Source organism: Oncorhynchus tshawytscha, linkage group LG03 (genome assembly GCF_018296145.1).
Source record: "Oncorhynchus tshawytscha isolate Ot180627B linkage group LG03, Otsh_v2.0, whole genome shotgun sequence".
Taxonomy (NCBI): Eukaryota; Metazoa; Chordata; class Actinopteri; order Salmoniformes; family Salmonidae; genus Oncorhynchus; species Oncorhynchus tshawytscha.
The window spans coordinates 48,770,953-48,784,014 of NC_056431.1; the positions used below are offsets into that span (position 1 = coordinate 48,770,953).

The window sequence follows — 13,062 nt, forward strand, 5'->3', positions numbered from 1 at the left end:
GTCGTGTCTATGAACAGCCCTTAGCAGGGGTATATTGACTATATACCACACCCCCTCGTACCTTATTGCTTAAATTAACCATCATTGGTACCCCTAACCACAATGACTCATTCATTTGAGTTTTTCAGTGAGCTCACAATGTACACTCTTCTGTTATGAGTTGAGAACAGGCTGCTCTGCATAGATTGAAATAAAATATAATTATAACAAACAGCAGCACAGCTGTTGACATGTGTTGACAGTTTTTGGTTGTTTCGGCACACTCTCTCTTGACCGAGAACATTTTGTGTTGTGCAATAATTTAGCAAATTAATAATTAAATGAATAGGTGAATTATTCTGGAGCACAACTGATTACAGTGTAACGGATGAAGTGCTGGCACCTGGACCTATCTATAGCATAGATAATATGCTACACTTGCTTGGTCACACCTTTCTTTGCTAATTCAACAAAGCAGCCACCCTTCTTGTCTATGAAGTTTGACTTCTTGCGTTTTGTATCAGAGCGACACTTGGATACCAGTACACCATGGTCAGAGATGGACACAGGCATGATGACACTTACCTTTCTAAACCTGAAGATCCCTCCCAATGTGTTCTCCAATCTCATGAAACATTTGCAAAAAAAGGCTTAGTGCTGTTATCCTTACAAGGTGAGGTATTGAAACCTGTGGTAATACCATGGGATGTGAATGCTTTTCACAAGGTTGATGCAACACCCCTTGAGACAACACAATGGCGCCATCACTTGGCCAAATGAGGTAAATACACAACTTAAACCTGTGTACTATAGCCAGCAGCAAGTCCTGTAGCATACATCAGTCATTGAAATTCATGCAAGTTTGCAACAATATAGTTATAGTTCAAGAAAACCAATAATATTTCCAGGTCAGGTCATGGTCCCTGGCTGGGACAACATGATCAATTACATTTTAGCCCTTCATTTGATTTCTTCATGCATGTTTTTACAGAAATGTCCAAAATGGCTTTAATGCTTCTTTCCTTATCACAATCCAAAAAACATCAGTTGACTTGGAGAAGTTTTGTATGTTTTTTATGTCTGGTGTTTGACATCTCTTTCCTCAGAGCCCCTCTGAAATATAATCTTCAAAGTCCTCAATATCAGAGGAACTCCTCACCCAGCAGTAGCAGCTTTCATCAGCATATGATTTATTCATTGTCTGTGAAAAGGAAAGATGACACAGAGAGGCGTGAAGTGTGACACGCTGCATGTAATTTAGACCCTATCTGCATCTCAAATGGCACCCTATTCCCTACATAGTGCACTACTTTTGACCAGGGCCCATAGGGGGTTCAAGGCATTGGTCAATTAACCATTTATTTTTGGGATTTTGATGTGTGTTTGGGGTTATTGTCTTGCTGGTAGATCTATTTGCAGCCAAGTTTCAGCCTCCTGGCAGAGGCAACCAGGTTTATGGTTGACCTATAGCACCAAAACATGAAATATCCACTACCATATTTTATAGTAGGTTTGGTGTTCTTTTCGTCATATACATCTTTCTTTTGACGCCAAACCCACCACTTGTTTGAATGGCAAAAGAGCTCTCTTTACATGTCATCTGACCATAGCAAAGGTTCCAATCCAAGTGCCAATGACTTGAACCCCATTGAAAACCTGTGGTTTGAATTGAAGAGGGTCGTCCATAAGTGCAGACAAAGGATATCAAGGATCTTAAGATTCTGTATGGAGGAATGGTCTTAGATCACCCCAATGTATTCTCCAATCTCATAAAACATTTTGGAAAAAGGCACAGTGCCATTATCCTCACAGTCTTGCAGAGTATTGAAAACAGGTATCTTTTAGAATTTTTTAGTATTAATTGATAAACAAAATCTCTTTCTCTGAGCAATTGAATTAGTATATATATATATATATATATATATATATATATATGTATAAAAATAAATCTCAGCATTTACATGATTTATTTTATGGTATTTTTTGCTAATCTTTGTCAAGGGTAACAGTAGTTTTGGATCTGAATTGGTGTAATGGTATCAAATACGTCAAACACATGGTTTCCATGTGTTTGTTTCCATTTCATTTACTCTGTTCCAGCCATTATTATGCGCCGTCCTCCCCTCAGCAGCCTCCATTGGTACAGTATAGGATGCCATTTGGGATGGAAGCTTAGGCTACAGGCCGATGAGAAGTAGGTTTGCTGCTAACAATAGAAGCACTGACCAGAAGAAGTAAAAGAAAGCTGAGGCTCATTCAGGATGGCGCAACATTCTAGACTTTACAGATATGTCATATGCATTATATTTTACATTATCCCCTAATGTATATCACAGAGTAGCATGTCTGTTCTACACAATATAATTCTATATGAAGATTCTGCACGTTCTATAACATTGCAATCACTTGAACAGACACCAAGGCTCTGAAATAACAGTACAAGATACAGCCTTGATGCAGGCATATCTTATCCGAGTGAGAAGTTCTTAACTCTCTAGGGTGCATCCAAAAAATGAGCAGCACAGCATATGTACAATAACATTTTAATTCCTTTGCATATCAAATGAACATAGTGTGTTCTATCACCCAGAAAGTCAGGTATATCTTTGCAGTGAGAGTTTAAAAGAAAGTGACACTCAAATCTTTTCATTGGAGTCTGATGAGGACATTCATTTTCCAATCGGATCCGTTTTAGCTCTAGAGGCTGTATCTATTCCATGGTGGGTGGAGAGATCAATATTTTGAAATACAGCATTCTACTGACCCAGCAATATGATTAATACCAGGGGCTCCTGCTGAACAAGCACCTCTGAAGGCTGGTATTATGGAAAGGGGTTAGTTGTACAACTGAATGCCTTCAACTGAAATGTGTCTTCCGCATTTAACCCAACCCCTCTGAATCAGAGGTGCTGCCATAATCGACATCCATGTCTTCAGCGCCCAGGGAAAGGTGGGTTAACTGCCTTGCTCAGGGGCAGAAAGACAAATTTTGACCTTGTCAGCTCGGGGATTCGACCTTTCGGTTACTGGCCCAACACTAACCACTGGGCTACCTGCTTTAGGCACATCATAATACATATTTTACAGATCATTATAAAACAGTCTACTTCAACAGACAAACAGCAGGACACTTAGCGCCTAACAGTCAACGATTTGACGGCTGATATTAGTTATGGTCATCACTACACAGAACATACATGTAAAGACAGTGTGCATAAAGTCCAAAATGGCACCCAATTCCCTATACAGTGCACTATGTTCGTCCAGGGCAAATTTGGGGTGCAACCACAATCTCTTGTAAAAGATTGTTTGGTTCCGAGGTTAAGTAAGCCAAGAACACATACAGACACACAGTCAGAGATAGCATCATTGAATTCACAATACTGTATTTCTTTATTCATTATTGAAACCCTGAAGGAAGCTAGATAGAAAGGCAGTGGCCATTGTTTTGTGCCTCATCTTCCTCTAGCTCAGTCAGACACAGCCAGTTATAATACATCATGTTGAGGTAACAGGTACAGTAATAAATTATTATTTTAAAAAACACAAGAAATTCAGATCAATAATAAAAAAGTATCAAACATACTTGATACAATATCATTGATTTCTTCAGACCTCTTTTTTTTGTAAAATACTGCCAAAGACACCATGTCTGTTGCTTCATACCTTGGGAAGTAGAACTTTCACTGTACCTCTGGGTGAAGTACAGCAGGATCACTCTAGGATTATGTTCAGCAGGTACCAGATGAAAATGTACTGAAACGTGGATTGATTACTTGGACTTCAATAAGAAATGTCCATTTTAGTTTTCCATTGCAAACAGTTTTTCTACAGTGTGCCCTACTGAACACAACCCAGGGCTGAGAGCATAAAACACAGGAGGTTGGTGGCACCTTAATTGGGGAGAACAGGCATGTTGTAATGGCTGGAACGGCATAGTATTAAATACATGGTTTCCGTGTGTTTGATGCCATTCCATATGCACCGTTCCAGCCATTATTATGAGCCGTCCTCCCCTCAGTAGCCTCCACTGGTATAAACTGTTCTGTCCAACCGACATGAGACAAGCAAATGAGCTACATGGTATTGACATAATTATGTTAAGCTCAGTTTTTCCACATTGAGTCAATTTCTATTATGTCTTCCCTTTCATCATTTGCAATTTTTCCACACATGCAGATATGAAAGTCAAAATCTATTCAAAGTGCAAAGGTACTTCCTTCATTCAAGGGCAAATTTCTAACCAGGGGTGTATTCATTACATTTTTCAATGGAAATAATTTACCATTTAAGAACCAAAACAAGCAAACTGAACAAAACAGGGGAGGGACCTACCTGAATTTGTCCAATAGAAAGTCTAGTTTTCGTGCAAAGGTTTTCCGTTTGGAGTTTGCAACAGAATTGGCGTTATGAATACACCCCAGATGAACAAGCCCCAAAGTTTTTTGTTTGTTTAGTGCTTTAACAGTACAAGCCATTTCATAGGTATTAAATACTCCCTATCAGACAGAGAAATCTAACATCTTGTTGCTTGGAGTAACTGATCCCCTCAAGCCAGATTCCCCACCAGAAAAATGTAAATAAAAAGTACTAACAGCCACATCCTCCCACTTCTCTTCAGGACCCCAAAGCCAAATCCTCTTATGCCTGTGGCTAGTGCAGATAGAATAGACTTCATAATCATCCTCTTTATCATTTCAGAATTTAACATTCAACACCATGGAGAACTTACAACCACAACACAAACACTCAGATCATAGGTCCCTAACAACATCTAACGTTACATCTCCCCACCCAGGAGAATTACTTGATGTCCACCTCCACTTCCATGGAGAGCATCATCACTGCACTGTCTGGAAATCAGTCAGTTCATAAGGAGCTCTTCCGGGAGTGCTTTTTTCTGACCAATTAGGGGAAGCGAGCAGACAATGATGCCCCTGTAAGACCCCACTTGGTCATGCCTTGGAGTGAGGGATTTTCTTTGACACCGTAACAGTCAACAGTCAGTTCCTTATCTCCCCCAATTCCCCCTCCAGTTGTTGGTTACTGCCAGTCCGCAGTTCTCTCTAATATCATTGCTAGCAGCGGCGACACCATCACAAGATGACACAGTGGACTTTGTGAGAACCCGTAGATCGTTCTCCTCGCCACTTCATCTTCTTCTTCTTCTTCAGGCTCCTCTCTGGGATCTGCTGCCTGCACAGGAGGAAGAGAGAGAAAGACCGAGCAAAATAGAGAGAAGGGATGGGGGAGAAAGAGGGTGTAGAAAAAGAAGAAAATGTGTAGGAAAGGAGGGTATGTAAAGGAAGGAGTAGACAAGAGAAGGAAAGGACAAGAGAAGGGAGCGTGAGGGTTAAAATCAGATAGTCTTGCTGCTTGGCTAGAGGGCCTCAAAGTCTTTATGTGGTACTCTCTAAATGCCTAACAAACAGATGAGTGGGCCCTCCAGCAGGATATGACCACACCGAACATCAACACATACTGGATTCCTCTGAAATTACATGTCTGTTCATTCAGGACATAGCTATAGTTTTCCCCCAACCCTTTAACAGACTTTTGCCATATACAGTATATTTGCAAAGGGAAACCAAAATGGTGGTTCTCTATTATTCAAGCATGAATTGAATCCAATATAATGATCAAGCCTATACAATTCTTAAACATAGCCTTCAAGTCTAGTAGTTTGGCCGACCTTATAACCCTGACTAGTTCATGAAACGCCTTGTCCACATTCATAGGGGGATCCTTGGCACTTGTCTCAATGTATGTGATCTGTGAAAAAAACAAACACACACATTGATCAAACATTCAGGAAAATGACATAGTACACAAGCAAAAAAATTCAATAGTCTCCGACTTTGCTAGTGCTACAAGGTATACACAAATACTAATTATGCTTTTCCGGCTCATAACAAGAGATGCAAATTTTGCAAGTAAATACAAAATGTAAGCTTAGATCTGCAAACCCAATTTTATACACTCTTACACTGTTCTAAAACAGTAAATTCCAAGCTTGGCTATATTTGTGATCTACCACCACCACCACAGAGCCTCCGTGCAATCTTTTCCCAGAGGGCTATATCACACCCTGTAGCTAACTGAGTCAGCATCCCTGCCTGCCCTGCACCCAAAAACCTCTCTCCCAGGGACAGCAGCCCAGAACACACAGCCCATAGAACAACCCCAGTCACTGACAACAGCAGTGGGGAAAGGACTTCTACAGGTTCAACTATGGCCCGGACTTTTTCCTGACCATGAAAGACTGGCCAAAATTATCCATTCAGACTTAATCAAGAGTACATTAATCAATTTGGACACTGTACTGCATCCAACAAGATATTCAAAACAAAGGATTCAGACATCAAGCTGCCCCACTCCTTGTCTGAGCTGACACTGTACTCACATTGTGTTTGGCAGCCATTTCCTGCCCCTGGTCGCTGGTGATTTTGCGGAGGTGAACCAAGTCCACCTTATTGGCCACCAGCACCATGGGGAAGGCCTCCCTGAAGGAGAGCAGAAGGAAAGAGAAGGACTTAAGAGCAGATGCATCTCATTCAACATAACATGTGTACAGTTACACCATTACACAGCTGACAACCTGAGTGGAATGAAAACATTGGATGGGGAAGGACTTGTTTAACTTTGTCGTGAATAAGAGATACAAAAAAGAAAAGCAGTAGCAGCAGTCTCCTGTAGGTTTCTGGCCCATAAGGCACGCATCATTATCAAGAGCTGGGCCTCACCTGTCTTTGACCCTGAGGATGAGCTGGTGGAAGCGGTCCACATGTTCAAAGCTGGCCTTGTCTGTCACAGAGAACACGATGAGGAAGCCATCCCCCGTCCTCATGTACTGCTCCCTCATAGCACTGAACTCCTCTTGGCCTGCTGTATCCAGCACTGTGCAATTACACACATACAGGTACCAGTGTTACAGGTTTTACAAGACGCTACTGTGAATCAACTTCTTGCTTGTTTTCATATGAATGATTGGAAAAGCTACAAGCTATCAATTGCAAACAAATGCACATATTGTATAGGTCTAAATCTGTGAAACTATATGGGAATACTGTGCCACAACAGTATGTTTCATTAAAATCCTAAACATAATTGATAAAGGGCACCAGCCCTTCCTAACCCAGAGAGACAGTGAGAAAATGTCTCCATACCGTCCAGGATGGCCCACTGTCCATCTATCTCTGTGTGTTTCAGGTAGGAGTCCTCGATGGTGGGGTCATAGTCAGACACAAAGATCTTCTGAAAAAACTGGATGGTGAGCGCGCTCTTCCCCACTCCACCATCCCCCACCACCACCAGCTTGTACGTGAGGAGGTTGTCGCTAGGCACCGCGCTGCTGGTTGCCATGGCGACAGGCGGCTGGCTATACCTGGAACACAGCAGGAGAGGGAGGGAGGGAGGGAGAGAGAGAGAGATGAGGAGTATGAGACTGCTGCTGCTAATTCATAGCCAGGGAGACCAGAGTACACAGAACCATGCATCACACACCAGTCCCTCAGAGAGAGATCAGCTAGCTATCGACACCTCAGTCAATCAGCTAGAAGGCTTGCCGAAAGTGCTGTAGTAAAGAATAGGAAATAGATGTATATAACGTGTGTAATAATACTGTAATAAACCAAACACCTGGAGCAGCAGAGCCTTTTAGATATAAATTAGTTTACTGTATATGACTGAGCTGGAGAAAACCCCCTGGTCACTGATTGGCTGTCTGTATGAGGAAGTGCCTTGCATAGCCAGCCAGTCAGTGGTGTAACGGCGAGGCTCTCTCTCCCATTATGTAAGCTATTCCGTTTTCTCCTTATGAGACGGCCAGAATAGCATGGGGCACCAACCACACTCCCAGCACCATTATGAGCAGGGGAAATACGGTCTAGACATATTGATTACTGTGCTTTGTAATTATGGCTTTCGGGGAAAAAAAGACTGACTTCTGAAAGAATGGCCTCTAAAGGAACTGTGATGGTGCAATTTCACCAGCTTCCACAAAAACTACTCCAGATTCACTGAACAGATTGGTTTAATATTCTGTTGCCTGACAACGTTTTCCCATCTCACACTTTATTTAAAATGGCTGTTTTTCTACTGCGATTTAGTAAGAACCTGGTCCTTCAAAAACATGGACACATTACAGCAAATTCTTTCATGAACCCAATGCTGTATTGGCAAAAGGCAACAGCTTTCACAAGGCATGTCAAGCCACTAAGAGAGTGGTTGATAAACAAGGAAAAGCAAACTGAGGACAACTAGCTTGAAAAACAGCACAGACTGTGGTGGTGGTCATCCCCAACCATTAAAAGTGTTAGAACTTTCTCCAACAGCAGGATAGCGTGAGGGAATATGCTTGATTGTCTTTGAACATGCCTGACCTCAAGCTGCATAGGAGGACAGGCTAAGGGTAGAGGACAGGCTGTGCATGCATTCAGAGAACACAGCCTTGGCTCAGCCCAGGCAGTGGATAGAGAACATGGCAGTGGGCCGCAGGAAACAGCTGTCAGCTGGTGACGGCAGCACTGCCACCTTTCTGCTCAACACAATAGAGGGAAGGAAAGACATTTCCTCAAGCGGCCCAGTCAGAACCCTGGAGAAGGATATACTGTAGGAGCTCCCTGCCTCCCTCACGAGGGAACAGCTAGCTAGAGGGAACAGCCTGCACGCCCCAAAACATACTGTACCACTTCACCAGTCAGATGAAGGCCCCCAAAAAATTGTCACGTCATTGGTCTATGACTTGGGTGACTGGGCCTTTCTCTCTGCTTCCGCACGGCAAGCGGAGCGCCAAGTCTAGGTCCAAAAGGCTCCTTAACAGCTTTTACACCTAAGCCATAAGACCGCTGAACAATTAATCAAACGGCCACCCACACGATTGCATCGACACCCCCTCACACTTTGTTTTTAACACTGCTGCTACTCACTGTTTATTATCTCAAAATGTGTGGGCCAATCAGTTGTGTTGTGACAAGGTAGGGTTGGTATACAGAAGATAACCCTATTTGGTAAAAGTTCAGCCTCAGAGTTACCAGCCTCAGAAATTGCAGCCCAAATAAATGATTCATAGAGTTCAAGTAAGACACATCTCAACAGCAACTGTTCAGAGGAGACTGTGTGAGTCAGACCTTCATGGTCAAATTGCTATAAAGAAACCACTACTAAAGTACACCAATAAGAAGAATAGACTTGTTTGGGCCAAGAAACACGAGCGAGACATTAAACCGGTGGAAATCTGTCCTTTGGTCAGACGAATCCAAATGTTAGAATTTTGGTTCCAACCGCGGTGTCTTTGTGAGACGCAGAATAGGTGAAGGGATGATCTCCACATGTGTGGTTCCTACTGTGAAGCATGGAGGAGGTGGTGTGATGGTGGGTGCTTTATTTAGAATTCAAGGCACACTTAACCAGCATGGCTACCACAGCATTCTGCAGCGGTATGCCATCCCATCTGGTTTGCGCTTAATGGGACTATCATTTGTTTTCAACAGGACAATGATCCAACACACCTCCAGGCTGTGTAAGGGCTATTTGACCAAGAAGGAGAGTGATGGAGTGCTGCATCAGATGAATGGCCTCCACAATCACCCAACCAGATTGAGATGGTTTGGAATGAGTTGGACCGCAGAGTGAAGGAAAAGCAGCCAACAAGTGCTCAGCATATGTGAACTCCTTCAAGACTGTTGAAAAAGCCTTCCAGGTGAAGAGCTCCAGGTGAAGCTGGTTGAGGAGAAAGCCAAGCTTGTGCAAAGCTGTCATCATTGCAAAAGGGGGCTACATTTGTTTTACACTTTCTTTCCTACATGATTCCATGTGTTATTTAATAGTTTTGATGTCTTCACTATTATTCTACAATGTAGAAAATAGTAAGTATATAATAACAAACTTGAATAGGTGTGTCCAAACTTGACTGGTACTGTATATCTTTTTTTACTTATGTTTATTTAGTCAATATTTTCTTAAACATTTCTTGAACTGCATTGTTGGTTAAGGGCTTGTAAGTAAGCATTTCACAGTAAGGTCTACAACTGTTGTACTCGGTGCATGTCAAATAACATTTTATTTGAAGTACCGCTGATCACCCAATACATACCAAGTCCAGCTCAGATCTGTCTCGCTCATCTAGGATTCTCACTTAGGTGCTGACGGCTGAACAATGACCAAGAGAGTGCTGACTAATGCCCTATAGACAGGAAAACTTACCTAGATGTCCAGTAAAGGGCGTGTCATCGTCACCCCTACTACTAAATGGCCAGGGTGCTAAACTAAAGTCCTGTTGACTGTACATGAGGTCTCAAGATTCTGCAAAAAATTAGATCACTAGATTATGGGGCTTCATCTGTGATGACTCCGTGGCAGTGTGGAGCATCACACTCTAGTCATACCACCTCTGGGCAACTACCCTGCTTCTTTCACATCAACTGCAAGTGTACACAATCACATAATGGACATCTCTGTACTCTGAACTGGACAGCTTTGTGCTCGGTACTCTAGACCACGTGTGTCAACTCATCATTTAATCTGATCAGAAATCATGGATAACATATTTTGCTACTAAAAGACTGACTGTACATAACTTGGTAAAGAGTAGGTTGTGGCTTGAGATAAGATGCCTCTTCAGTGAATCAACGTTGGCCTACCTCACCAGGCTGCGGTCAGTCAACGTTATGTTGTATTTCATACAGTAACACCTTGTGAGAGTTCTTTGGTTGACACAGCTCAATAAACTTGCTTCTCTAAAACAAAACAAGAGTTCAAGCTGCTTTGATCAAGTTTAAATTAAAAATGCAATACCTTCAGTGGCATTTGAACTTCTTTGATTGAATAACAAGTGAAAAAGCTTCACCATCATGCCACTCTTGTTGCAGAATTATCTGGTGATTTCACTAGGCTATTAATAGTCAGATGAATATGTGTCGCTATTATTGAAGGTTGCCTTATACATCAGACTGTTACCGTGGTTACACCATGGCTATTCAGTCTGAAAGAAGTCACCCTAAAAAAAGATACAAGTCTACATGCCAGAATGTTAAATAAAATTATATTTTAAAAACTTTACCAGTTGTCCGTGCTGTTGGTCCTTTTGATGGTAAGAACAGGAGCTAAAATGTCCACAGGAAAGTCATATTAACCTGACTTCTTGGGGCACCAGTCTGTATATGGCTCTGTCAGCTTGTATTTCCGGTTTGCATTTTCAATATCCTGATGCATTGCACGTGATGCACAATATGTAAACAATAGTAGAAGGTAACAGTTAGAGCGTTGGGCCAGTAACCAAAAGGTCACTCGTTCGAATACACCAGCGTGTCTTACCCTTGAGCAAGACACTTAACCCTAATTTGCAAACGAACAGAACCATATACTGACCAGCAAATTGAAAATCAGGCTAATAACACTTCCCTGTGGATATTTTGTCTCAGATCACCTCTGACATAAGGAAAAAAATACAAATCAGAACACAACAGGTAAAGTAAGTCCAAATTAGGTTTATTCAACATTCTGACTTGTAATGGGACTGCTTGGAAATGTTGAGCCTACATGTTAGAGACGAGAGTATGAGTCCTCCTTCCACTCAATTGGATTCTAAAAGGGACGAATATATTGAAGGCTGCATAATGGTGGGTGACCTCATCCTATGATGTGGAGCCTGAAGAATCCTTCAATAGAAATTCCGTAATGATTATAATGCATCTATTCATACATGCCTAGTTGAAAAGGCTAGTGTGAAGTATAAACATTGTAACAAAGTAGCTAAATGTATCAATAGAGTTTGTTCTTGTGATGTTTCATTTCATTCCCTGCAAATTATGATAATTCTAATGGAACGTAGATTAAACACTACTAGGCTACGGTTTACTTCCTCCCTGACAAAACATGACAAGATTATTCTCATGTTTTTAACTAAATCAGTGATGTATAGGAACTGCTGTGGAGTTACCGCCCTTGGATAAAGGATTTTTGTTGCTTCTTGAATGTCAAATCTTTTAGAGAAGTTTGCTGCATCAAGCAATTTCCGCAAATGGAATATTGGCGTCCATTTCTTGAATCAGAGGCCCCTCAATGTTACAATGTTGTAAGAATTTAAGTCCACAGTTAAATTGCAAAAACCCAAGTCAAATTAGATAAATATTTACCAAAGCATGGTACAAAACTTGATAAGATTTACCAAGAATGTTTAAGTAGCTGCGATGTAGTGGCAGCCTAAAACGAACGACGACAATTTCAGCAATAACTTACCAATATTATATGATATCCGTTGCCGTGAAAGAACGCTCCAGCAACCACTTCACGCACAAATATTCCTCATCCCTCTCTCTGTCCGTTACCTCAAATCATTGCCATCATTTTACCTTCGTGACCGGAATGCGCCTCACATAACCGCGATGCAATCCGCTATGTAGCAAATCTTTATATTGCAACAGCTGATACTAAAAATAGAACGGCCTCATAGGGGTGGACACTTGTTGGTTAAAAATGTTTTCCTTCTTCATCATGTCATGACTGAAATAAAAATGTAGTCTACATGTAAAATCATTTAAGCCTTCACAAGAATATACTTTTTTTGTCTAATCAGTTGATTTGTTTTTTGGAATGCCCCTTTTTGAGAAAGTGGACTGTTCCGTTTTGTCGACGCCCCCCCAGACTGGTTTAAAGACATACTTTTGTCTAAATCAGGAATGGGGCCTTTTTGTAGCCCCAAAATGTTTGTCTCTGCCCCATGGCAACATGAGTAATTATTTGAAATTAGTTATAAACTACAAAATCTTCTCTCAGTTATAAAATTACTAAATCTTTTCTCCGACCCATGTCAAAATGTGTAGAATTGCATGAAATGAACTTTAAAACAAAAAAAATGTTCTCTCCACTGTCAAGAGGTGGGCCGCTAAAATGTTTTACTCGCATGTTTCTCTTTGGGCTAGGGTATGTACGGATGTGGGTACGCAGACCGGCAAGCCACTGCTACCCCTGATGATGAGTTCAGATTTTTTTTATGGCCACCACCCTCATCAAACTAAAGATCTCTCATAATGCATCACATGAAATGTATACTTCCTATTTAAAAGGCAAATTAGCCTTTCAGCC

The 13,062-nt window shown here is 41.5% G+C and overlaps 1 protein-coding gene across 1 annotated transcript; it reads right to left on the reverse strand.

Moving 5' to 3' along the window:
- Positions 1-3,348: 3,348 nt before the first annotated feature.
- On the reverse strand, positions 3,349-12,557 carry LOC112246677 (ras-related protein M-Ras-like). Its single transcript, XM_024415161.2, has 6 exons — positions 12,217-12,557; positions 7,146-7,363; positions 6,723-6,876; positions 6,383-6,482; positions 5,672-5,751; positions 3,349-5,175 (listed from the first exon to the last, which is right to left on the reverse strand). The coding sequence occupies exons 2-6, from the start codon at positions 7,339-7,341 to the stop codon at positions 5,076-5,078; spliced, it is 630 nt and encodes a 209-aa protein (XP_024270929.1). The 5' UTR covers positions 7,342-7,363; positions 12,217-12,557; the 3' UTR covers positions 3,349-5,075.
- Between the last annotated feature and the right edge of the window lie 505 nt (positions 12,558-13,062).